This window comes from Diaphorina citri, unplaced genomic scaffold (genome assembly GCF_000475195.1).
Source record: "Diaphorina citri unplaced genomic scaffold, Diaci psyllid genome assembly version 1.1 scaffold519, whole genome shotgun sequence".
NCBI lineage: Eukaryota > Metazoa > Arthropoda > Insecta > Hemiptera > Psyllidae > Diaphorina > Diaphorina citri.
The window spans coordinates 67,915-93,982 of NW_007377953.1; the positions used below are offsets into that span (position 1 = coordinate 67,915).

Consider the following 26,068-nt stretch of genomic DNA (forward strand, 5'->3'; position numbering starts at 1 on the left):
GTTCTTCTCTCTTCGATTTGGGGACGATAAGACCTCCCTTCATTGTTACAGTGCCCCCTATCACATCTCTTCTAAAAAAGAAACGTTCAAAATAAACTCACTAGACTAAGCGATTTAATTGATTCGTGGGCGGGCATTGGTTTCAGTAGAAAAACTATCATTACAAAAAGTAAAAAAAAGCTACTTTACCTTCCAGTAGATAGCTCCGACCAACACGTTGAACAGGAGCAGACCTATCTTGTGTAGTAACATTCGATATTTCGGATCCTCCCAAAGCGTATGAGGGGGTTCCATTTGTTCCCCCGTGATACCAGCAGGTTGGGATACATCCATTGGAAAAGTATTTTAGCAAATAACCTATCACAATAAGACAAACTTCACTCGAGATACAAAAGGAAAAGGTGGAAAGAGTTGTAGAAAAGTTCACAAAAAACGTGTTTACTTGAGCACAGAAACAAAAAAGGTTTGAAGTGTCGGCTTTTAATCTTTTAGACGACTTGAAATTAACTTCCCTTTCAATTGACTTAAAATGAAGAAGATTTATTCAAGAAATGCCTGCCTTATCTGTCGACCCAGCTTATCAGTTCAGTTAAGAATTTAAAATGACATTGTTATACTTATTTCAGTTAGGTAAACAATATTATTAATATCAAACTTATTTAATTCAGATAAACAATATACCTACATTACCTACCGTATTTAACTGAGATTATCCCAAGACATTATTTGTTCTGCCATCAAAGAAAAGCAATTTTCATTCTTTCTAATCTTAACAGTGAAAGTGTCCAGCCAGCCAAGTTAGCTTGGAGGGTAGCGTGTCTGCCTTGTAAGCCCTAGGTCGCGGGTTAGATTCCCGCCCGGGGCTGATTTTATCCTGAACGGATAATGTTCGTTCTCGGAACGTCTGGCTTTCTCATATCAGAAAAAAAGGCGAATACATTTCCTGTCTAATTATAGGATAAGTATAGAAAAAGAACAGGAAAATGCTTATCACAAATGTCCTTCCCTGCTTAATGCACTACGCTAAATTTTATGACTTGACTTGGACTCGAACCACCAACCTCCAGATCCGAAGTCCACCACGCTAACCACTACACCACTGAGGTTTGTATAGAAAAAGAACAGCAGATTATATTAGATGGAGTTATAATTATGCAGGTGAATATAATTCTACACTTTCTGAAGGTAACTTAAATTACTATTATCACATAACGTTATCCTTAGGCCGACCATTCCTTTTCCGGTTTACGGCAGAAGTTTACAGGAACAGGGTATGATTTTTTTGCCTGCACGGATGCATGCGTAGGTAAACCGTAAAGTGAATGACCGGTTCAAAGGTAAGGGCGGGAATCGAACCCGCGGCCTAGCGCTTACAAGGCAGATGCACTACCAACTAAGCTAACTAGACTGGCTGGGAGTGATTTAATTCAGATAAACAATATACCTACATTACCTACCTAGGTAGGTACCGTATTTAACTGAGATTATCCCCAGACATTATTTGTTCTACCATCAAAGAAAAACAATTCCTTCTTTCTAATCTTATCAGTGAAAGTGTCCAGCCAGCCAAGTTAGCTTGGAGGGTAGCGCGTCTGCCTTGTAAGCCCTGGGTCGCGGGTTCGATTCCCGCCCGGGGCTGATTTTATCCTGAACGGATAATGTTCGTTCTCGGAACGTCTGACTTTCTCATATCAGAAAAAAAAGCGAATACATTTCCTGTATAATTATAGGATAGGTATAGAAAAAGAACAGCAGATTATATTAGATAGATTTATAATTATGCAGGTGAATATAACTCTACACTTTCTAAAAGGTAACTTAAATTACTATTATCACATAACGTTATCCTTAGGCCAACCATTCCTTTTCCGGTTTACGGAGAAGTTTACAGGAACAGGGTATGATTTTTTTGCCTGCACGGATGCATGCGTAGGTAAACCGTAAAGTGAATGACCGGTTTAAAGGTACCATGCTAATGGAACACCATGCTAATGGAAACAAATTTTACTCAATTTTATTAAATTGACTTCATGTGGCCAATTCTCGTTCAAATCGGTTACCTACTTTTACCATGATTCAACACTTCTATGGAGCCTTCAACCTCTTCATATTCGGCTTCAGTTTCTTTATAACTGGCTCCATAGATTTCTTGTTCCTTTGCAAAATAGGTATCATCCGAATAATACGGTACGCAGAACATCCACCAACTATAAAAGAAAAAGAAGCAGAAGATGAACCATTTGAATTGAAAAATACACAAAGTATTAAAATGAAAATAAAAACCTTTTTCGCTAGGTCACAGGTTCGATTCCCGCCCGGGGTGGACTTTATCCTACACAGATAAGGTTCGTTCTCGGAACGGCTGGATTTATCCTATCTCTCTCTTTCGTTCTTCTCTCTTCGATTTCTGGACGATAAGACCTCCCTTCATTGTTACAGTGCCCCCTATCACATCTCTTCTAAAAAAGAAACGTTACAAATAAACTCACTAGATTAAGCGATTTAACTGATTCGTGGGCGGGAATTGGTTTCAGTAGAAAAACTATCATTACAAAAAGGTAGAAGAAAAGCTACTTTATTAGCCAGCCTAGTTAGCTTAGTTGGTGGTGCGTCTGCCTTATAAGCGCTAGGCCGCGGGTTCGATTCCCGCCCGGGGCGGATTTTATCCTGATGGTATAATGTTTGTTCTCGGAACGGCTGGCTTTCTCAGTTTGAATTGAAAAATACACAAAGTATTTGTTTTATTGGGTATACTTGTAATTAATAAAATAAAAGACGAAAATGAAAATAAAAACCTTTTTCGCTAGGTCACAGGTTCCATTCCCGCCCAGGGTGGACATTATCCTACACAGATAAGTTTCGTTCTCGAACAGCTGGATTTATCCTATCTCTCTCTTTCGTTCTTCTCTCTTCGATTTGGGGACGATAAGACCTCCCTTCATTGTTACAGTGCCCCCTATCACATCTCTTCTAAAAAAGAAACGTTCAAAATAAACTCACTAGACTAAGCGATTTAATTGATTCGTGGGCGGGCATTGGTTTCAGTAGAAAAACTATCATTACAAAAAGGTAGGTAGAAGAAAAGCTACTTTACCTTCCAGTAGATAGCTCCGACCAATACGTTAAACAGGAGTAGACCTATCTTGTGTAGTAACATTCGATATTTCGGATCCTCCCAAAGCGTATGAGGGGGTTCCATTTGTTCCCCCGTGATACCAGCAGGTTGGGATACATCCATTGGAAAAGTATTTAAGACAAACTTCACAATAAGACAAACTTCACTCGAGATACAAAAGGAAAAGGCGGAAAGAGTTGTAGAAAAGTTCACAAAAAACGTGTTTACTTGAGCACAGAAACAAAAAGGTTTGAAGTGCCGACTTTTAATCTTTTAGACGACTTGAAATTAACTTCCCTTTCAATTGACTTAAACTGAAAAAGATTACTTCAAGAAATGTCTGCCTTATCTGTCGACCCAGCTTATCAGTTCAGTTAAGAATTTAAAATGACATTGTTATACTTATTTCATTTAGGTAAACAATATTATTAATATCATACCTACTTATTTAATTCAGACGTTGTTGTTTTTGTGTTAGCGGCGCTTCCTTATGTCACAAATCCTCCTCGTCCGTGTCCTCATCCAGTAGACCCAGGAATGTAGCTGCCTCCCTTGGATGGGTCCATAGGTCCAAGGGAGTTAGTTGTGTACCCGCGGGAGACCCGGGAATCAAACCCGGGTCTCCCGCGTGCAAGGCGAGCGCAGTGACCACTACGCCATGGGAGCTGACCGACGAGGTGAAGAGGTGAATCTATGTTGCCAAGGCAGTGTACGGTTTCAGTCGGGGTCGACTGAGTGATGTGGACAGAGCTTTACACAAGGTTTAAACACCGAATGTCCCGGGTACGTTTTCCGACGGAGTCAAAGTTTTTTCGGTTCTGTTCTTGAAATACGAGTGAGAACAACCGAGTAGCGACCAGTGGCGGCAATACCAGTGCCATAATCAAATCTTAAAAAGAAATTGACTGCAAAGGGGGAGCACATAGTAAAATGCTGTGATATGCACTTGTACAACTTTTCTAATCCAATAAAATATACTTACTGCTTCTATTCCAATAAGGAAGCGTTTGGCCAGGTTCTTGTAGTACACAGACTTGACAGGATCATCCAAGATATGAAACCATTCAGCTAGAGTTACGGCATTAGCGTGTAGAATAGCATTGAGATCAACGTTGATGAAGTTTGGAGTGTCAGTGTCTGCAAGACCACCTGTAGTGTCAGAAAAGAGATGTATAGTGAGTGGACGAGTTATAATAAAAGAATGGAGCAGTTGCAGTTGGGTAAAAATTATGAATAAAAGGTCGATTCCTACGTAAAAAGTTGTGAAAAATCCAAATCTGAAGTTTTAAAGGTAAAATATAACAGGTAGGTACTTTGTATCAAGGTAATTGTAGGTGTTAGGTACAGCTTAAAAAGGTAGTCGGTACATTTTATACCAAGGAAGGTAGCTAGGTACACTTTTTAAAGGTGGCTAACAAGCTAGATATATTTTACAGCCCGGAGAGGTACAGGGTCCTAGATTTTTTACGAGGGGACAAGGTATTGTGCCGTGTCTGGGGGAGGGCACAGGTTTAGGCCGTGCCAGTAATTGCGTAGGTAAGCTTTTGTACTTAAAATAGTTGTTTCTAAATAAATAAAATTAGAGAACCTTTTTAATTTTCATTAGAAACGTAGAAAAAGATATAGCATTTTTTTAAAAATAAGAAACAGCGAGAAATTATACTATGAAAATAACGCGAAATTCGACTAAATTGTTGCATATTGCATACACAGAAACATGTACATGTATGTCTGTCTGTTACGGCTAAACCAAAGCTATGAAAATAATAGAGACCCTGTAGGTATATTATACTCTCTATCACTTTCATAGGTTTGTTTTGCAGCTGACTATGTGTTACTGAAAGTCGCGCGTATAGGCGTGCACTCGTGCAGTATGAGACCAGCCTTAGTTTGGGTGGTGGCGCGTGTGCCATGAAAGTAATGGTTGCGGGAACGATTCCACACTATCAGGCAGTCCTGACAGGTACGGCTAAAAAGGTCCTTTTGTCAGGTTTACCCTATACCTGATGAGCACACACACTATCAGGCAGACCTGACAGGTACGGGTCCGTCTGATAGGTCTACCTAATACCTGATGAGCACTTTTTTTAAGGCACTGTACACACTAGACTAGTCTGCCTCGGGCAGTAAGGCCCTCTAATCCTCTACTCACTAAAAGAACGTGCCTCGGGAGGGAAATGCAGGAGCCTTGTAAGTGGGAAGGCGGAGGTTCGTTTTCATCTGAGGTCTAAAATTTTCACCCATTAGGTATGCCTTTAGGTAGGGTTAGGTACTAAGTGCATTGGCGTATGCACTTTTTCGTTCCCCCCTCCTCCCGCAAGTTTTTGCCTGAGGTAAAACGAACTAGTTTTTCAAACAAACGTACTAGTAGAATAGGTAATAGAAGAATACCATGATTACAAATCCCCCCATCTTAAAGATTAAAAAAATATAATAAAAACTAATTTTTTACCTCGGTGAACGAGAGGGCTACATAGGATTAGACTTGATGTACGTAAATCGACAATCATTAATGAAAATAAATAATAAGAAATGGAATCTGTACTCCTCAACAGTGGACCCTTTTATTTACATCACACTATTTTACAAGAAGTTATTTCTAGAAATAACCATTGCTCCATTCAGTTTCTATCAAAGCAATGGTCAATTTTCCACAGGTCATTTTCCCGAACGAACATACCTTCTCATTCCTAAATGGATTTTTCTCGCGAAGGAACCATCTTCTCATTCTGTCAAAAAGGTTTGTCCCGTATAAGGGCTTTCCGAAGTGAGAACCTCTCTTCGCACGATCTTAAACAGGGTCAGATCAATAGTGCTGTTCGTATTATGCGTGAACGTTTGATGGAACGTCTTCTCCAGTTTGAGGTAATGGTCTTGCAGATAATCCCTTAGCTTCTTCGCGAACACATTGAACTGGTAGTCCAAATCCCGTTCGTATTCCCAAAACCGCTCCAGCTGTTCTTTCTCCGGCAAGGAATTCCGGGTGATTAGGAAGTACTTTTCTTTCGCGATGGCTTTCATTTTCATCGGTAAATACAGAGTGATGCCGAGATACCAGTGTTCCAGCTTGGACGCGTAGGATTTCTTGAACGCGTTGTATGTGTCGAGGAAATAGGTTTTGTTCTTGAGCAAGCTGAGATCGCCTGGAAGAAGACGGGATGTTATGTTAGATTTGAGATTTTGAAGGAAAGATGTTGGTGTTGATTTATGTTTGAGTTTTCAAGGAAAGACATTTTGGTGTTGGTTAGGAAGACTAACATAAGAATCAATATCACCAATAACTAAGTAACTAAAAAAGGCAACTGACTTGTACAGTTTAAAAAAATACATTTTTAGCCCATACCAGGTGTATCTACAATTTGTATACTCACCAGAACAATTCACTAAATCCTACCTTTCGATTCTCTGATCATCGCTTCAGTGATACTGACGTTCAAATTTTTATCGAAAGCATTATCCAATTCGTTTTCAATCTCTTTCATCAATTCGCTTCCGGACAGATTCAAATAGCGGTCAAACATAGCGTACGACTTATCATGGGACTCTGAAATCAAATTATAGGTGGACCTTTTGGCCCGCCTCAAAAGTCCTTGGTCGCAGAAGGTGTTTTCGTAATATTGGCGTAGTTGGGCGTCAATTTGACACGGGCTGAGTTCGCATTGTCCGTTTGTTAGCGGTAACTTGTTGAAGAAGAATAGGAGTAAGTTGAATACGAAGGACACTACCGAGATAGAGTCCATGATGGGTACAGAATTTCAGATCCAAGACCGATTGCCTCAGAAAATAGTCAAATGGCATAACCTGAAAATGGATATTAATGTAAACATTAAAAATTAATATATACAATATAGGTTTGATAAACAGTGCCATAGTCCTAAACAATAGTGGACGCGGCACACAAGGGATCAAGAAGAGACCGCTTTAACATAGGTGTAATAAATGTTATACGAAACGTCCAAAGTTCAAAGGCAATATGTGAAAACCTTAACGTCCACAACCAATTTTGGGGAAAAGTTTGAAGGTGCCATTACTCACCTTTAGAGATCACACTTTTAAAACATGATCTGTTCTCCATAAGCCTCGAACGGAAAGTTCTTAAAGTCCGTGTCCCACAAGTAGTAAAAATAGGTGAGCACTAAAACGATGTCAATGTAAAGCATTTACTAAACAAACTTGTTTTATAAATCACAAATGTAAAACATTTGCTAATCAAACTTGTTAACAAAAGTTAGTTACAAGATTTGACCCAACCAACAAACAACAAAGATCTAAAGTTAAGTAAAACCACGTGAAAATCACCAAGAGTTACCTACCTATTTAGTTAGCAAGATGTTGAACATTAAGATTAAGTATGGCGTGAAAAGCTTGGCTGAGGAAATAACACACGATAGCAACAAACTTTAAAACGAACGTGTTACTGAAGGCAACAACGCTGAGAGGAATCATGATTACAAATAAAACGAACTGGTGAACGGCTCCACACTTTATCAATTACGTGGAAGATGCGATTGTTCAGAAATACAAAACATAGGGTAAGTGTACCATTTATTCGCCCACCTAAAAAACGTACCATTTATTGGCCCACCTGCCCACATTTATTGAAGGAATTTTAATTGTGTTAAGCATAAATGATTGTCATAAATGTCTTTCCCCACCTAATAGAGTACGCTAAATTTTATGACTTGACTTGGACTCGAACCACCAACCTAGAGATTCAAAGGCCACCGTGCTAACGACTACACCACTGAGGAAAATATGTAGATATTAGACAGTTAACTTGTAGGGAAAAACCCCGTATGCACGAAAGATAAACCGATAGGAATTGTGTCTTTTATAGGTTTAAACATCATGAAAACGACAAAATCATCGACCTAAAACAAATCCCCGACATATACCACACGATAAAAACCATTTTGTACAACAAAACGGAAGCGTTTTAGATATTATAGACAGTTAACTTGTAGGGGAAAAACCCCGTATGCATGAAAGATAAACCGATAGGAATTGTGTCTTTTATAGGTTTAAACATCACGAAAACGACAAAATCATCGACCTAAAACAAATCCCCGACATATACAACACGATAAAAACCGTTTTGTACAACAAAACGGAAGCGTTTTTATGGATGGTTCTTGTCTGCGTAATACTGTCCCATTATTTATGTACCTATGTAGGTACTACTATAATAAAGACGTAGGCCTAAAGTTGTGTCCACACATGGTCAACGGCCGTCGATCGATGTCGACTGAAACCGTCCACACTGCCTCAACAACATAGTTTCACCTTGTCAATAGATCAGTTGCGCTTACTTGGGTGATGTTTCAAAGTCATAGAGCAGGAAAAACGAGGACCGACGGAATTTTTTTTTTCTTCTACGACTTCTAGATCCCGAGATAAATCGATTTAAAAAATACCGGTAAATCGTGAACTTTGACGTCACGGAAGCGTTTTACTTGCACCACACGAATCAGGTGTTTCAAAAATACAAACTTTTCGTCAAACAAGACTACGGTATTCCGGACTACTACAAAATTCAGTTCAAACTGAAGAACTACCAACTGCCCGACTACAAGAAAATGTTGAAGTTTTGGAAGGAAGAGATAAACATTGACGTGAAATACCTTCAGTTCAGTACGGTGCTCAGAAGATACATCAATGCTTTCTACAATGACGTGGAAACGTATTTGTTCTACGAGTACTTGTATCCTGTCTATTTCCAAAATCCGGACTGTCAGGGATTGAAATGGACAGAGGACGATATCTGTCCGTATAAGTTCGACTTGACCAATGCGCAGCAACCAGTGCGAATCGCTCATACGCAGAATCAAAAGTTCGGACGAGTGCAATTTCCGCAATTGCACGCTTTTGATTATGTGTAAAGGTGCGTTTCCACTCACTCGGCCTTTGCGGATCGGCAAAGCCGAGTAAGTGGAAACGTACCGAAAGTGCCAATTACGACTTTCAATATCTTGTTTTATAGTCAAGTGAGTAGATCCAATAAGATTAGCCACTTTGATTACCAACGATCAGTAATGGACATGGTACTGGAAGGAGAAGAAGAAGCGTTCTTCTGGAGGAGCTCTTCCTTTCAACCACTGATATCTAATTAGCCACTTTGATTGCCAACGATCAGTAATGGACATGGTACTGGAAGGAGAAGAAGAAGCGTTCTTCTGGAGGAGCTCTTCCTTTCAACCACTGATATCTAATCGGACGGGTTTTTCGGTTTGGACCCGATTTTTGGTCAGGTGCCAATTTCTGGTTAGGTCCTGATTTTTGGCTTTGTCGAAATTCTTTGTACCCTGGATAGCGTTAGATATACCCAGTAAATAATCCACAAGCTTCTCTGTAGGTTAAGGACGCCATTTTGACATTTTCAGGCGGTTTTGTCGATGGAAAAGGTTTACCAACTTCAGAATCAAGGTTTTAGTCACAGGCTTTATACAAGTGGTGGGTTTATGCAATACAGTTGGTAGGTTGGTATACAGATACGGATTCTTTTGTAATTATTTGTATAGGTTAATAGAAAAGAATTATACGTTTAGTTTTTACATAAACTATTTTAATATTTGACTATTCACAATTCAATTGCTTGAATTTATTATCTACGCTATTTAATTAAATAAATAATTATAAATTATTTTCTGTAAATAAACAAAATAATAATGTTTCTCCTATTTAGGTTCTCTTGTTAATTTCTTTGGCTTAATTGATTTTATTCGTTAGGTTTTCAATTTGTGTTTTGTTTGTTATTATAATGTGCAATAATTAATTAGATAATGTCAAATTATTAATTCAAATTAATTTAAGTCAATTTTTCAAACTCCTATTTTGTTGAGCTACTAAAGCGAACACTGATCTCATATCTACCAGTCGACTATGTTTGGAAACATTTTTAGATATATTTCGGAATCAGGGTTGAAGTGGTTCAAGTGCATTGAGCAAATTGACATTGATTTCTACATGAAGTACCTTCCGTCAATCCATATTGGATAGGACAAGAGATGTCAACTTATTAATTCAAATTAATTTAATTAAATATTGGTAGGTCAATTTTTCAAACTCTCATTTTGTTGAGCTACTACTAAACCGAACACTGATCTCATATCTACCAGTCGAAGTGGTTGAAGTGGTTCAAGTGCATTGAGCAAATTGACATTGATTTCTACATGAAGTACCTTCCGTCAATCCATATTGGATAGGACAAGAGCCTCACTGACATGAATGTTGAAATACAGGTCAACAAAATGACGACGATTTGAATGAAGAAAGTCCTATAAATCAGGGTCTACACGTAAAGGTGCCAGTACACTGCAGACTTTTTCGATAGACTTGGTCTCGCGAAATCATTCTCTACAGTCTACCAAGTTTGTGGAGAGTAGTCTCACAAGACCAAGTCTATCGAAAACAAAATTTAAGGTTGGGTCATTGTTGGCCTTACGTTATACATATACCTATTTTGCTGGGTGGCAAAATGTATGCGTTGGCGCGCTATCTTACCGTCGATCAAGAGTTCTCCATCCATGTAACCATTCGATGGGCCAAACCTACGATTTCTCAAACACCGATGTTGTTAGGGTAATGAGAGAAAAGAGGGAGAACGGCGAGAGAGAAAGAGTTAGGACAATAAGACACCTACTTTCGGAAGGCCCTGAGTTGGTAAGTATTGTTTGTTTTTGTTTATCGAGTTGGCGCGCTGTCTTACCGTCGATCAAGAGTTCTCCATCCATGTAACCGTTCGATGGGCCAAACCTACGGTTTCCCAACCACCGATGTTGTCAGGGTAATGAGAGAAAAGAGAGAGAACGGCGAGAGAGAAAGAGTTAGGACAATAAGACACCTACTTTCGGAAGGCCCTGAGTTGGTAAGTATTGTTTGTTTTTGTTTATTAAATAAACAAAAAAAAAATTATTGGAACTTCAATATTATTTGACAAACAAATAGGATTAATAGGACAACACAATTCAATATGTGATATTGCCATCCACTTGAAACTTTTATCTTAAGGGTACACTTGTAGATAACCTATCTCAACACAGCAATTCTCAATAAAAGTGGTTATTCCTCTAGATGGCGGACATCAATAAATTGTTTATGATCCCTAATTTATCAATGGGACGATTATTTGTACCTGTTTTATTGGTACCTACCTTGCTACCTACTATGACAATTATTGGTACCTATTTTATCATATGTACCAGAACACGTGACTTCTCAAAATTTGAGTGCTGGTATTAGGGCGAGGTTCAAATGAGGTCAAGAGGTGCCACGAGCGTTGATACAAAGATCCCTCATGGCTGATCTTACCACTGAGAATTAATTCAGTCTCAGAGGTTTTCTTTGACGTCGCGAATTCATGGGTCAAAAAAGAAAAGGACAAATCTTAAATGTAGCTTATTTGATGATGAATAATTAAAAAGTGGACACAACGAAATAGCGTAATGAATCCTAATGCGTAATCTTATAGAAATAGCGTAATGAGACTCTAAGGACACAACGAAAAGCTCTTAAGGAAATTCTCAAGTGGATGAAAGTCTCTGCTTTAGAGAAAAAGAGATATTTAAGTAGGAAAGAGATACTTAAGTAGAGAGAAAGAGTCATTAATCATTATCGTTAGATAGGGTAATCAAAAATCATATTGTTATCCTATTGAATTTGCAAATTTTTCACATTGCAATATTGTCAAGATGAAAATACAAAAATTGATGTGGATGAAAATGGAACAATTAAATTTTGGTCAACTGTGTTTGTACGAATAGTTGTTTCATTTTGTAAGTAGGCAAGTAGGTGTAATAGGTAAATGTTTTTCTTTTCTTTCTTTATTGCCTACCTAGAGATTTATTTTTTCTTGACATCATAGGGAGGGATTAAGAAGTTGATCTCATAATACGTAAAACCTCTTAACATTCTTAATAATAATCGATAAATAAATATCAATAATTATTTTATGAGACGCTTATTAGAAGATTAACAGAAGCTAATAACTTCCTAATCAGACATCAATGAGCTCAATAGGTATTAGAAGAACGTAAACATCTCTGGGGAGTCTGGGGTTGCATTTATTGCAGTAAGTACCTATACCTTTAGTTGTTCATGATACACAAGAATGGCGTTCATAATAATTATCCAATTTTATTAGAGACAGTGTCAGTTTTTGTGCTAGGTTCAAGAAGTCACTAACCGAACTTTTTTTGCGTGTATGATTTAAGAGGTCACTGACCAAATTGTGCATACCAATCCACATGATAATTCCTGATAATGAGTGCAAATCTCGACATAACTTTGAAAAACGCGACTTATACCAAAAAAAAATGCTCCGAATTATTATAGCAGATATCCATATTATATTAAGGATCTAATACACTTGGTTACAAGTACCCTTTTTTCTGTAGAATGGTATATTATTAACTACCGCCTAGTGCCCAAGTACTCAATTTTTACTTTCACTTCAATCATGCCTGCTGCGGCGAAATTTCTTACGTCCCAAATGATCTTGCAAATACAATCATTTATGGAAAGGAAATAGAAATTAAAGAATTTGTGAAATGTCAAGAACCTATTGACAACAAAAGTATGTATAGAGACATTATCTTTTCAAACTGATAAGGATCATAGGTACAAGAGTACCTATGTGGCGTACCAAGAGTACCCAAAATGGCGAAAAAAAAATTAGTAGGTACCTTTTGCCCTTGCGACGACTACATTGAACTAGGTACTAAATTAATTGAAATTTAGGTAATAGGTACTTAGGTCCTAATAGATTTCAGTACATTTTATGACTTAAATAAGCACAATATCGGTACCTAAATACCTATTGAAACAAATCATACACAACAATTATGTTTAATTAGTTTGGCCCGGAGGTGTTTTGTATGAAATTTGGTAATTTCAGTGCAAAATACACGAAATCAGAGTAAAAGTACGGAGGCCCATTCCAGAAAAGTATGTTCTTTAGGCGCCTATCATCTGTGTTCAACTGGCAACACCCTGCCCTTCTCCGGCCAATACTCGTATGTTTGGCCAGCGACTCACTGTCAGGTATATTATTTGACAGGTACACCTCATACTGAGTGGCTGGCCTTTGAAATTTCGAGCGCACATCCGATTCCAAGTTATTATAGAAAACGGGTTAATGAGATTGTGTTTAACAGGGCTTTGCTAGGCTTGCAATCACTTAATAGGGTTTGTTTTTGTACAGTTTGGCACTGAACTAGTAAGAGCCCCTTTCCACTTGGATTTTTTTTACGGAACGACACAAAATATCCTGTAGGCAATGCAATTTAAATGGGTGTTCCCACTACACACGACACGATCTTTTTCCGAGCGATAAGGGGGGAAAGGAACGGGCTCTAAAGGTGTATCCAAACATAGTCGACCGGGCATCGATCGAGGTCGACTGAACTGAACTGCCTGGATAACATAGGCATAAGTAGTGGCAGAACAGTTTGAAATTCCTAGGTTTGTTGTTACTCAAATGACAATAAAGTGAAATTCTTTTTTTCTAAAAACTTCATCAATAACAGAGTCATTGGAGTAAAAAAAAAACTTCATCAGTAACAGTGTCAAGAACAAGGTGTCTTTTTATAACAAAAACGAATGAGACGCGAGCAAAAGGCTACCTAATTCAACAATCAACTTCATGTTACTTATGCTTACACGACTTAATCATAGAATAACATATACCACATAGAATAAGATCTTTTTGATCAGCTAATCACAGATCATCAAAAACTAAAAACATCACGAGAATGAAGCTCATAACGGCACTAGTCATGTTCATATCCGTGACAAATATCGATATGGAACCAAACAACGAATACAACTTCCTGCTGAGCAACAAACCCATTCACGAATTCATCAACATGTTCCAAAAGTTCCACCAGAAATCGGCCAACCTGAGGCGCATGAAACGGGCATTCGACAAGAGTCAAAACTCGATGGAAACCCATGAGAAAGAGAACATCATCAACGCCCTGCCAGACAAAACGCGAGAAACGCTGGAAGATGACAAACTGAGACTCGAACTGGGACAGAAATACAATGCAGAGTTTCGGAATCTGTTGAAAATGGACGGGTTAGAGTTGGAGGAATCGGTTGTGAACCAATTGAATCAGTCGCTGGTCGATATGTTCACGGAAACGATGAAAGAAACCATGAACAGGTAAGAGAATAAGAAGACATTTTGTAGAGAACTTTTTAAAAGGACTTCTTGCTTGAATGAAAGACGAGTCAATGAATACAAGGCACCGATAGAAGACACTGAAACTAAGCAAAATACTAAAGATTCATTAAAGGAGTAATAATCAATAGAAATTTACATTATCATCAGACAATACTTACATATTGAAGCTATTAAGTCAAAGTTAGGAAAAGTAATCCAAATGAACGCGACTAACGGAAATATGACTTGTCTGTGTGCTTATAGGTATAACATTGATATAACGGATAAAAATTTGTTTTGTAGGGAACTTTTTAAAAGGACTTCTTGCTTGAATGAAAGACGAGTCAATGAATAAAAGGCACCGATAGAAGACACTGAAACTAAGCAAAATACCAAAGATTCATTAAAGGAGTAATAATCAATAGAAATTTACATTATCGTCAGACAATACTTACATACTGAAGTTATTAAGTCAAAGTTAAGAAAAGTAATCCAAATGAACGCGACTAACGGAAATATGACTTGTCTGTGTGCTTATAGGTATAACATTGATATAACGGATAAAAATTTCAAACTGCCCCGCCGAGCATTTCGAGACGTACGAATATTCTTTTCAAAACGGCTCGAAAAGTGGTACAACCAGCACGTCATACGATTATTGTTGCACAAAAGATCGCACGACTTGCGGCACAAAATGGGCGTCTACCCCGATTGGCCGTACAACGTAACGTTAAACGTATTGACGAACTATTTCGAAGCTCAGAAAGCGTACGATGATAAATTCTTGTACATCAATACATATTACAGACGAGTCATCAATAGTTTGACGAGCAAGGTTGAGATGCACCTCTTTCCACACTTTATCAATTACGTGGAAGATGCGATTGTTCAGAAATACAAAACATAGGTAATATGAAACGTATTGAAATTGATGTAATTAGGTTAGCTATTGATAAAGATAAAGACTTCTATTGATATGCGACAAAAGTATGTAAATAGAATGTTGAAAGGATAAGGTTCCTTTCTCTGGCAAATTTGGATATCATTATGTAGATATTATAGACAGTTAACTTGTAGGGGAAAAACCCCGTATGCATGAAAGATAAACCGATAGGAATTGTGTCTTTTATAGGTTTAAACATCACGAAAACGACAAAATCATCGACCTAAAACAAATCCCCGACATATACAACACGATAAAAACCGTTTTGTACAACAAAACGGAAGCGTTTTACTTGCACCACACGAATCAGGTGTTTCAAAAATACAAACTTTTCGTCAAACAAGACTACGGTATTCCGGACTACTACAAAATTCAGTTCAAACTGAAGAACTACCAACTGCCCGACTACAAGAAAATGTTGAAGTTTTGGAAGGAAGAGATAAACATTGACGTGAAATACCTTCAGTTCAGTACGGTGCTCAGAAGATACATCAATGCTTTCTACAATGACGTGGAAACGTATTTGTTCTACGAGTACTTGTATCCTGTCTATTTCCAAAATCCGGACTGTCAGGGATTGAAATGGACAGAGGACGATATCTGTCCGTATAAGTTCGACTTGACCAATGCGCAGCAACCAGTGCGAATCGCTCATACTAGGTTGGTCCTAGAAGAAAATGAAAGATAATTTCACACATGTACATTTCAATTTACATGGTGATATTTTGGTACTACTCCAGTCAAATACGGGTCAGAAGTCAGACTATTCTCACTTGCAATATGGGAGTATTCACATCTGCCGTTCAATCTACCTAGTCAGACCTAGTGTTATTAAATTGTGTTAGGTAAGCATAAATGATTGTCTTAAATGTCTTTCCCCACCTAATAAAGTACGCTAAATTTTATGACTTGACTTGGACTCGAACCACCAACCTAGAGATTCAAAGGCCACCGTGCTAACGACTACACCACTGAGGTACTACTCCAGTCAAGTACGGGTCAGAAGTCTATTCTCACTTGCAATATGGGAGTATTCACATCTGCCTTTCAATCTACCTAGTCAGACCTAGTGTTATTTTGGGACAACTATGACTCGTTCAATAGCTCTCTTTAGCATAACGGGACTTCTGATCCGGCAGTCCAAATAAAGCACTCCTTGGACTTTTCAACTCACCTCGTAAAGTTTCATCATTGTACTCCTTGTACAACCTCAAGAATTTACGGAACAGGAAGACTCTCTCATTCAGCGGTTTGCTATCATAGTCATCTTTGTTGATCACTTTAAATACTTCGATGAAAGGCCATGTTAAGTTTCCTCCTCAAATACTTCTTCGCGTGCATCCGCAGTCGCTTCTCTTCGGCCTCCGCGCTTAGCGCTTCTATCGAGTTGGTTGTCAAGTTCATCATCATTTCTGTGAACCCTTTCGGGCAGGCTAGCTCGTACAGTTGTTGCTCCATTTCAAAGTTCCGTTCGATGAGGGCGTGTTGGAATTGTTGATAGAGGTTGCGGAATCGAATGTCGATTTCTTCCTCGGTTTCCCAGTAGGAGAGGAAGTCGCGTCCCGAGGGATTGTTGTTCAGGAACTTCTCGATGGCGTGGTTCTTCATCTTTTTCGGCAGATCGAACATGACTCCTGGAAGAAAAGGAAGGAATTTTAATTGTGTTCAAGTGAGTACTGTTAGTAGCGTGATGATTATTATTTTCTGTGCAAAATGCCGACAGATTTAGAAACAAATGAAAACAGATCCGTACGATCAACTAAATTTAGTTGATATCTATCCTGAAAATGACACATCGAAGTGAGTACTGTTAGTAGCGTGATGATTATTATTTTCTGTCCAAAATGCCGACAGATTTAGAAACAAATGAAAACAGATCCGTACGATCAACTAAATTTAGTTGATATCTATCCTGAAAATGACACATCGACCTGTCCTAAAGCAGGGTCCACACTTATGTTGGAAATATCGCACGTTAATATTGTACGACATTTAGAACATATGTACGTGTGGAGCGTGCTTAACACAAATAGGTGATAAATACAATGAGTCACTCTTCCTACTCTTTCAGATATACCATGAAAAATGCTTACCCCGGCTACGTGGTTCAAAGCGAATTCGCCGACGCCATCATGGATTTCCAGTCTACGTACTGGTCCTAGAAGAAAAGGAAAGATAATTTCACACATGTACATTTCAATTTACATGGTGATATTTTGGTACTACTCCAGTCAAGTACGGGTCAGAAGTCAGACTATTCTCACTTGCAATATGGGAGTATTCACATCTGCCGTTCAATCTACCTAGTCAGACCTAGTGTTATTAGACACATCGACCTGTCCTAAAGCAGGGTCCACACTTATGTTGGAAATATCGGACGTTAATATTGTACGATATTTAGAACATACGTGTGGAGCCTGCTTAACACAAATCTTATATTATAAAAACAAGATCTATTCACTCATTCACATTTCATATTTCACACACTGATCGCTCTATCTCCTGAACCACAACACCTAGAAAGCTGAAATTTGGTAGGAATATTCCTTTTGCGATCTAGCGGGATTCCGGAGCGAAGCGACGGAATTCAGCTATAGGTAATAAATACAATGAGTCACTCTTCCTACTTTTTCAGATATACCATGAAAAATGCTTACCCCGGCTACGTGGTTCAAAGCGAATTCGCCGACGCCATCATGGATTTCCAGTCTACGTACTAGTGTTATTTTGGCACAACTATGACTCATTAAATAGCTCTCTTTAGCATAACGGGACTTCTGATTCGGCAGTCCAAATAAAGCACTCCTTGGACTTTTCAACTCACCTCGTAAAGTCTCATCATTGTACTCCTTGTACAACCTTAAGAATTTACGGAACAGGAAGACTCTCTCATTCAGCGGTTTGCTATCATAGTCATCTTTGTTGATCACTTTAAATACTTCGATGAAAGCATTGTCATAATTTTCTCTGCTCCTCTCTTCGAGAATTTCCATCACGATGTGCGACAAAGTCTCCGCGTCATATTCAAAGAAGTGTTCGATGATGGTTTGGTTGAAGTCAAATCGTTTGATAGGTGCCAGACCTTCTCCTGGTCCCAGGACTTCCGTCTACGTACAAGAAGAAAATCACCGAATGGTTCGACAGAATCAACCAAGAGCTGCCGTCACTTCTCATTAACGAAGACGTACACAAGGAAGTCGAAACGCCCCAGGGGAAGAAAATCTACCAGTCCTTGATCGACCACAAGTGTAAGGTTCTGCGCCGGGCGCTCAGAAGTTTCATTAACCATAATTATAAACGGTTGGAGTGGGAGTATATGAATCGAGTGATGCATCCCGTTATGATATCCATACCGAGAAGTAAGAAGTCGTTAGTACTTCCCTCTCTTCGTGTTTTTGTGCTTCCAGGTATTGTTTATACAATTCTTCTTGATCCCCCTGAAGGACTTCCCGTTTCTGCCTGTCAATGCACTCATGAGCTTCGTTTTCACCGTAGAAGCCATCGAAGGGCCGCCAAGAAGGGAAGTTCCTATTCTGTTGCGACAGACGAGCTTCAAGGCCCTCACGGAAGATATTGCAGTGCCTGGTAGAGATGGTAAGTTGCCAGCCGAGTTAGGAACGTCTCACATTATGGCCAAATTGTCCATAATTATTGAAAAAGTGCCAAAGTCTCGGAACTCTCGAATTTTTCGCAAGTGAGTGTACCTATAATATTTATCTCGCTGGAACTCCATTCATCCAAACAACACATAATATAAATGTCTATCACACAACACTAACCTCACATACTTGATAGTTGAGAGGTGACCGTGATAACTTAAAGAACATAAACAATGAGAAAACAAGTGCGGTGAAATATTTAATTTAATAAATAAATAAATAAATAAATGAATAAATAGGTATGTATGTAAATAAAATAATTGGTTAATAAGTAAAATATAATACCTAATTTATTAATAAATAAAGTTCTATGGACGTGGACTAAACTTTAAGTTTAAACCGATTGGATTCGGCGCGAAGGATCGACTATTTTTACTTTCTATTACTACAGTATAGCGGAGCTATACTAGTAATGAAAGTATTGCAATCGGTCCAAATTTTCAAAATCGGGAAATGGTTGGAAATATCCGTTTTGGGATCCCCTGATGTCAAAAAAGTGATTTTTAGCCCATGGTCTGTACGTAACGTACGTACGTACGTAACGTACGTACGTACGTAACGTACGTACGTACGTAACGTACGTACGTACGTAACGTACGTACGTACGTAACGTACGTACGTACGTAACGTACGTACGTACGTAACGTACGTACGTACGTAACGTACGTACGTACGTAACGTACGTACGTACGTAACGTACGTACGTACGTAACGTACGTACGTACGTAACGTACGTACGTACGTAACGTACGTACGTACGTAACGTACGTACGTACGTAACGTACGTACGTACGTACGTACGTACGTACGTGCGTACATACATACGTACAGACCATGGGCTAAAAATCACTTTTTTGACATCAGGGGATCCCAAAACGGATATTTCCAACCATTTCCCGATTTTGAAAATTTGGACCGATTGCAATACTTTCATTACTAGTATAGCTCCGCTAAACTGTAGTAATAGAAAGTAAAAAATCTGGTGTGAACATCACACGACTTTCCTTATCCTATTGAATGATGCTTATTTGAGTGTTCTTTTACCCTAACTTTTACAATATCTCTAACCGTTTTGTCGCTATAGCTGAAAACCGCCAAAAAACGGTCGAAATCTGTCAAAAGCGGTCAAAATACCGCCAAGCGCAGCAAACATCTCAACCAAACGTTTTGTGTTGCATCCTTATCACATTTGGACTACGCGTTGTTTCATAATACGAATCAGGTGGACACGCCACTCTGTAGTGCGCGAGAGCTGGAGACACTGACGCAGAAACTGCCGCGATCTCCGATATTGTCGCGGGCGAGGTCCCCTCGCTGACTGTGATTGTATCCTTGGTTCAGCCTCTCACTATCAGATAGACCTGACAGGTACGGCTGAAAATGTCCGCATGGCAGGTCTACCTGATAGCTGATGAGCACACACACTATCAGGTAGACCTGACAGACGGCTGATCAGGTCCGCATGTCTGGTCTACCTGATGAGCACATTTATAATAATTTCAAACAAACACACAGACAAAGAAACATTGCACAATCGTCGGGTTAAAACCTAAACCTTACTTCTTTTCCTGAAGAAACGACCTTGGTAGGTAGAATACTTATGAGCTTATAAGCTTCTAAGATACGAGTTCCTGTCGATGATCTTTTCTACGTAGCTTGTATATTCACACGTGCCAATTTTAGAAATACTTATCTGATCAGGTGTACCTGTCGGGTCTACCTGATAGTGAGTGCCTGGCTTTGGTAATTGTGACGGTACCCCAGATGATTGTGACTTGGGAAAGAAAGTAGACGGCGAATTTACAAGTTTCATATTATAAACTCGCTCCGTGTTAGTTTGGGTGATGCTTTTAGAAATCTATACTCGTATCGGGTGTCCTAAGTTGTGTCCACACATAATCGATTGACGGCGTCGACTATGTGTGGACACAGCTTTACATACATATTTTCTGAAATTATTTAGGTATACTTACCTATCTATACCTACTCCATCTATTTTGTGAGGGGTGAGGGTATCTCCAAGTGCCTAAACACAATGTGTTCTGTAAAATCTGTAAATAATTTATAATTTAATTCACTGAGTTGTCTGCAGTATTATTTCAAAAAATACTTATATAGTTGTTGACTCCATTATATCATTGCGTCTTAACCATGTAGGTCTGTTAGTAAACAACTTGTAGGTCTGTAAGTAAACAACTAATAGTAGTATCCACATGTTTGTGCCAAACGGTACTTGATTAAGTAAAGAATGTAAAATACTGAGGAAAATTTTTCTTTTAAAACTAAATTTTATTTTATTCAAGTTTTCTTTTAAAACTGTTTTTATTTAAGTCTATTCAAAACTCAAATGCTTGTGACAAATCTATCTTTGTTTACACCCAGATCTCGATAAAGTTTATGACTTGTCGTGGACTCGGAACTACCATCCTCCAGATTTGAAGATCATCGCGCTAACCACTAATCTGTGAGATTGTTTACAGTAGGTAAGTATAGGTACCTATTTGCAAACGAACGAATTACGATTAGGTACCTAGGTACAATTTTTTTTTTGTCGATGGTGGGTATTGAACCCGGGATCTTCTGCATGACAAGCTTAGTGATTGTAGGTAGGTATATTTCTACCTATTCATATCTCTCTAATTTTAATTTATCTATTTCAATAAATTGTTACCTATAGATAACTTTACCTAAACAAACACAAACACGCAAACAAAAATTACATGCCCCTAATATTTTAATTGGAAGCAATACTGTCTTACCTGACTTCTTATCTTTTGAAATGCTCATTTTGAATTCCTCATAACAGGTGATAAGCTTGGTATGAATTTTGAATGTGAGATAAGGGATTTCTTGGAATAATCGTGCCCATTTCAAGGCAAAACTGAAGGAAATATTAAAATCGAATTGAATGGAGCTTTTTTTCTACGAGGCGAGGTTTTATAGAGGGAATTGTAACAATGGGGGTCCTGTTGTCCCAAAATTGAAGTGGAAAGAAGGACAGGATATAGGAGAAAGCCAGTCATTCCGAAAACAAAACTTTTTTTTTAATATTTAAACAAGCTTTTTTATTTACACATGTTTAAACTATGAAATATATAAGACCTTGTTTAGACTGCGGGAGTAAAGGGACTTTTCAGTCTCATTCTGGCAGGATAAACAAGGTACCTATTCTATTCTATTCTATTCTATCTGTTAAGGATAAAGTTCACCCCGGGCGGGAATCGAACCGGCGACCTACGCTTATTAAGCGCTAGAAAGCTAATTAAACTGTTATTTTCTTTTTTTGTTTCTAGTTTTCTGTGATGGATTCTCTTGGATCGCTATAACTGACGAGTTTTATCCATCAATCCCAGAATGAAGCATGTCTTGTGGAAACAGATCTTCCGTCAATGTAAGTACGTAAATCTTCTTCTTCTTTTACTCCACCTTATCCCAATTCTATTCGGGGTCGGCGTTTCCATCTTGTATTCTACTCCTCCATTTCCGTCTATCCAAGACCTTGGCAGTTATACAGTGACGTAAAACCACTATTCGTTTCGTCGTTTTTCCAGTGAGCTACGACACCTACCAGACCCTTCTGGACACACACTCCCTAGTGGCGGACATCGTATGTTTCAAGACCCCCCACATCAACCACCTTACCCCTTCCACTCTCGATATAGACCGGGTCCAAGACCGGATGGTGGCACAAATGAGCCGCCACGGGTCTTGCGTCCCCAAGGCTGTCATTGAAGGGCCGCCAAGAAGGGAAGTTCCCATTCTGTTGCGACAGACGAGCTTCAAGGCCCTTACGGAAGATATTGCAGTGCCTGGTAGAGATGGTAAGTTGCCAGCCGAGTTAGGAACGTCTCACATTAGAAGTAGCGCGTAGTCGCATGCAAAACCACAGCTATGAAAATAATAGAGACCCTGTAGGTATATTATACTCTCTATCACTTTTATAGGTTTGGTTTTACAGCTGCATGACTATGTGTTACTGAAAGTCGCGCGTATAGGCGCACACTCGTGCAGTATGAGACCAGCCTTAGTTTGGATGGTGGCGCGTGTGCCATGAAAGTAATGGTTGCGGGAACGATTCCACACTATCAGGCAGTCCTGCCAGGTACGGCTAAAAAGGTCTTTTTGTCAGGTTCACCCTATACCTGATGAGCACACACACTATCAGGCAGACCTGACAGGTACGGGTCCGTCTGACAGGTCTACCTAATACCTGATGAGCACACACACTATCACCTGCTGTCAGATTTACCTGATCGTAAGTGGCTGGTCTCATGTTTAACATACGACTCTTTTGTTTTCAGGTGAATCTCCGCACGAGGCGAAACACACAGCCCGGTTCGGTGAAGTAGAGCAGCGCGGTATAGCTCTCACCGCCAAGGGACGTCAGCTGTACGACTTGGTCTTGATCTCACCCCATTACATCCTCTTCAGTCCTTCCGATGGAGATCACAACCTCTTCAGTCCTTCCGACGGGTTGATTTGTACACTCGCCTCCGCTGACGTCAGCAAATTGCCCCACCGGGCAAACAGCTCTAAATTGGTATAAGTATTTATTTTTTTGCTAGTGGAGTTTTTTGCTAGTGACAAAGCTTGCATCTACACATGAATTTACATAGGTACCTGTTGGATTGGTACTCACCTACACACATCAGACATATATCTAGTATCTAATTGAGGAGCTGGGTGCAAAAAGGGAAATATGGATTTTTTGCCCTTTTTGCGTAAAACGGTTTTTTTGAATAGAACGGGTGCGCTCTATCTTCCAGCGTTTGAACTGCAGTGATAACTTTTTTTTTCGATGAGTTAACAGCGCTTTTGTAAACATACTTTTCAAGGATTTAGATGAAAAATTGAAAACTTTAAAGTTAAATATCTCAGTTTGATGATTTTCATTTATTGCCCTGTTTCCTGATAAACTGAGTGATTATTGTATTCAAAAAAATCTCAACGTTCACTCTGCGTCAGAAGTGGGGGTAAAAACTGTGGAAAATCAACAAACATTACAAAACAATTACGAGCATGTACTTGACGCTAAATTATAATAATCCTTACCAGAATATTGTTCTTGATGAAGCCCAGATCATTGGTGGTGGTATAGTAGGTGGCGGCCATTTGAATGAGGAGGGGTGGCTGCGTTCTGCCCGTATAGTAGCGACGACTTCCATTCAGCATATACCCGAACCTGAGGAGAATTGAGAATCAGTAACGGCGAAGCTGCTCTTTTTTCCTAGGCTTTGGTTGGATTCTAGACGAGCGAGGGTACTTGTGCAGAAGTCACGTCCGTGGAATATTGCTACCAAAGGAACTGGCACAAACGAGTAGTGACCAGTGTTATTATAGGGTTAGGTTAAATGCAAGAAGAAGTTTTCACAACTAGAGCAGTGAATAGTGTTATTATAGGGTTAGGTTAAATAAAAAAAGGAGCTTTTCTTTTCCACGGACGTGACTTCTGCATAGCGATTTTCAACTAGTGGCCCGCGGACCACATGTGAACCACCAGACCATTTTTGTGCCCCGCGAAGCTTTTAGGGTGCCGTGGGTCCCATCTGACTTGATTTTTGCTCTTTTACTAAGATTTGCTCTCTTACTACGCCCCTCAAGAAAATCCTGGATACGGGCCTCCTAACCTGTGTATGTGGCCCGCGAAGTACCTAACTATGTAACATGTGGCCCGCATACACATGGAAGTTGGAAATCCCTGCTCAAGACTTACACCCATATTTATGAACAAAATGCTGGCTCTTAAGTTCGTGCTAAGCATAGTCTCAAGGCATTTGATTGGTCAATTTTGACTTGAGAGTGATCTAAGAACGTTCATTCTTGTTCATAAATACGAGTGTTAGTTTATTTTATCTTTGTTTAAACTTTAAAGGGGAAGGATTCTCGCGATTGAACTCCTTGCCCCAACCCCATATTGGGAGCTCTTCCACCCAACTCCATTTCACTTCAGCCTACCTCTGTACAATGGAAATAATGTTCTCAATAATGCCTCGCGCAGTGTTGGGCATATCGCACAATAGGACACCCCGTACAATCCAGTAGGTATCCCAATAGTAGAGTTCTAAGAACCGACCACCCGGTATGAAGAATCCGTTTTCCACCTGAAAGAGAAGAGTTTTAGATTTTTTTTTTAGATTTTATTTATTTATTTATTTAAATAACTCAAGTTCGTTCAAGTTAGAGTTCAAGTTCAAGTTAGAGAAGAAGATTCAGTTTCAAGTCTACTTTCTTTTACCTCAGCACCGCTGTCACATTACTTCAAGGCACACCGTCATCGCCCACGGGAGCGTATGCCGTGACGTCAAAGTTCACGATTTACCGGTATTTTTCAAATCGATTTATCTCGGTATCTAGAAGTCGTAGAAGAAAAAGAAAAATTCCGTTGGTCCTCATTTTTCCTGCTCTATGAACTCTAAATCGATTTATCACGGTATCTAGAAGTCGTAAGTAGAAGAAAAAGAAAAATTCCGTTGGTCCTCATTTTTCCTCCTCTATGACTTTGAAACATCACCCAAGTAAGCGCAACTGATCTATTAAGATCGATTTATCTCGGTATCTAGAAGTCGTAGAGGAAAAAGAAAAATTCCGTTTGTCCTCATTTTTCCTGCTCTATGACTTTGAAACATCACACAAGTAAGCGCAACTGATCTATTGCTCAGTCAATGAGTCAGATCCTAAAGCATGTAGGTACATAACTTAGGCAGTCTACTCCCGTTTCGACTGTCACTGCTGGAATTTCAGATCGTCTGATCGTATCGTCTGAGAGATCTAGAAGTTGGAAGCTTTTTCAGCCACGCACGTTCCGGGCGGGCTTACTAAACAAACATGTTATTTATCAATATTGTAGACTTGACAGGTACTTACGGCAGAAAAGGTTCGTCTGTCAGGACAACCTGATACCTAATGGGCACATCCACTATCAGGTAGACCTGACAGGCGGAACTGATCAGGTGGATCTCTCAAGTCTACCTGATAGTAAGTGGCTAACCTTAAGGAAAATTCGTACACATAATTAAATTTTCAATCTATTGCATTAAATTCAATAGATTTTTATTACATATATTTAAAAAAAATATTAGCTTACCATTGTCAGTTCCATCCTTGTTGAAGTACCGACTGGTAAAGTCCCATCCTGACTCTGCCGTGGCTTTCAACTAGGATCCTGCTTAGTCTTATAGGAGCTCTTCCAT

General features: G+C 39.2%; 3 protein-coding genes and 3 long non-coding RNA genes across 18 annotated transcripts in view; 4 read left to right on the forward strand and 2 right to left on the reverse strand.

The window, feature by feature from the left end:
• LOC103509672 (G protein-activated inward rectifier potassium channel 3-like) overlaps positions 1–20,303 on the forward strand; it is a 49,992-nt gene extending 29,689 nt beyond the window's left edge. For all 9 annotated transcript variants that reach the window (XM_026823963.1, XM_026823960.1, XM_026823965.1 and 6 more), the window contains one exon: positions 20,101–20,303. In XM_026823963.1, coding sequence (XP_026679764.1) covers positions 20,101–20,196 — 96 coding nt within the window. In that variant the 3' untranslated portion in view covers positions 20,197–20,303. The remainder of the gene's footprint in view (positions 1–20,100) is intronic.
• Positions 1,351–4,621, forward strand: LOC113467662. The gene is made up of 2 exons (XR_003391650.1): positions 1,351–1,964; positions 4,407–4,621. It is a non-coding gene; the product is annotated as an uncharacterized LOC113467662 (long non-coding RNA).
• On the forward strand, positions 2,329–3,224 carry LOC113467666. Its single transcript, XR_003391655.1, has 2 exons — positions 2,329–2,558; positions 3,074–3,224. It is a non-coding gene; the product is annotated as an uncharacterized LOC113467666 (long non-coding RNA).
• LOC113467663 lies at positions 4,125–26,040 on the reverse strand. Its single transcript, XR_003391651.1, has 2 exons — positions 25,963–26,040; positions 4,125–4,264 (listed from the first exon to the last, which is right to left on the reverse strand). It is a non-coding gene; the product is annotated as an uncharacterized LOC113467663 (long non-coding RNA).
• LOC103509670 overlaps positions 5,654–26,068 on the reverse strand; it is a 59,660-nt gene continuing 39,245 nt past the window's right edge. For 2 of the 4 annotated variants that reach the window (XM_026823974.1, XM_017444273.2), the window contains 2 exons: positions 6,510–6,916; positions 5,654–6,258 (listed from right to left, as the gene is read on the reverse strand). In XM_026823974.1, coding sequence (XP_026679775.1) covers positions 5,840–6,258; positions 6,510–6,855 — 765 coding nt within the window. In that variant the 5' untranslated portion in view covers positions 6,856–6,916 and the 3' untranslated portion in view covers positions 5,654–5,839. The other 2 variants (XM_008474297.3, XM_008474296.3) reach the window with 2 other exon arrangements.
• Positions 13,546–17,365, forward strand: LOC113467660. 2 transcript variants are annotated; one of them, XM_026823971.1, is made up of 3 exons: positions 13,546–14,276; positions 14,817–15,183; positions 17,291–17,365. In XM_026823971.1, exons 1-2 carry the CDS (start codon positions 13,864–13,866, stop codon positions 15,181–15,183), a joined length of 780 nt encoding a protein of 259 aa, XP_026679772.1. In that variant the 5' UTR covers positions 13,546–13,863; the 3' UTR covers positions 17,291–17,365. The 2 variants fall into 2 exon arrangements, with proteins under 2 accessions (XP_026679772.1, XP_026679773.1); XM_026823972.1 differs by lacking the exon at positions 17,291–17,365 and adding an exon at positions 15,409–15,520.

Coding starts and splice junctions, on each gene's coding strand:
- LOC113467660 (XM_026823971.1), top strand. CDS start 13,864: ATGAAGCTCATAACGGCACTAGTCATGTTCATATCCGTGACAAATATC. Junction 14,277..14,816: donor ATGAAAGAAACCATGAACAG/GTAAGAGAATAA, acceptor GTGTGCTTATAG/GTATAACATTGATATAACGG.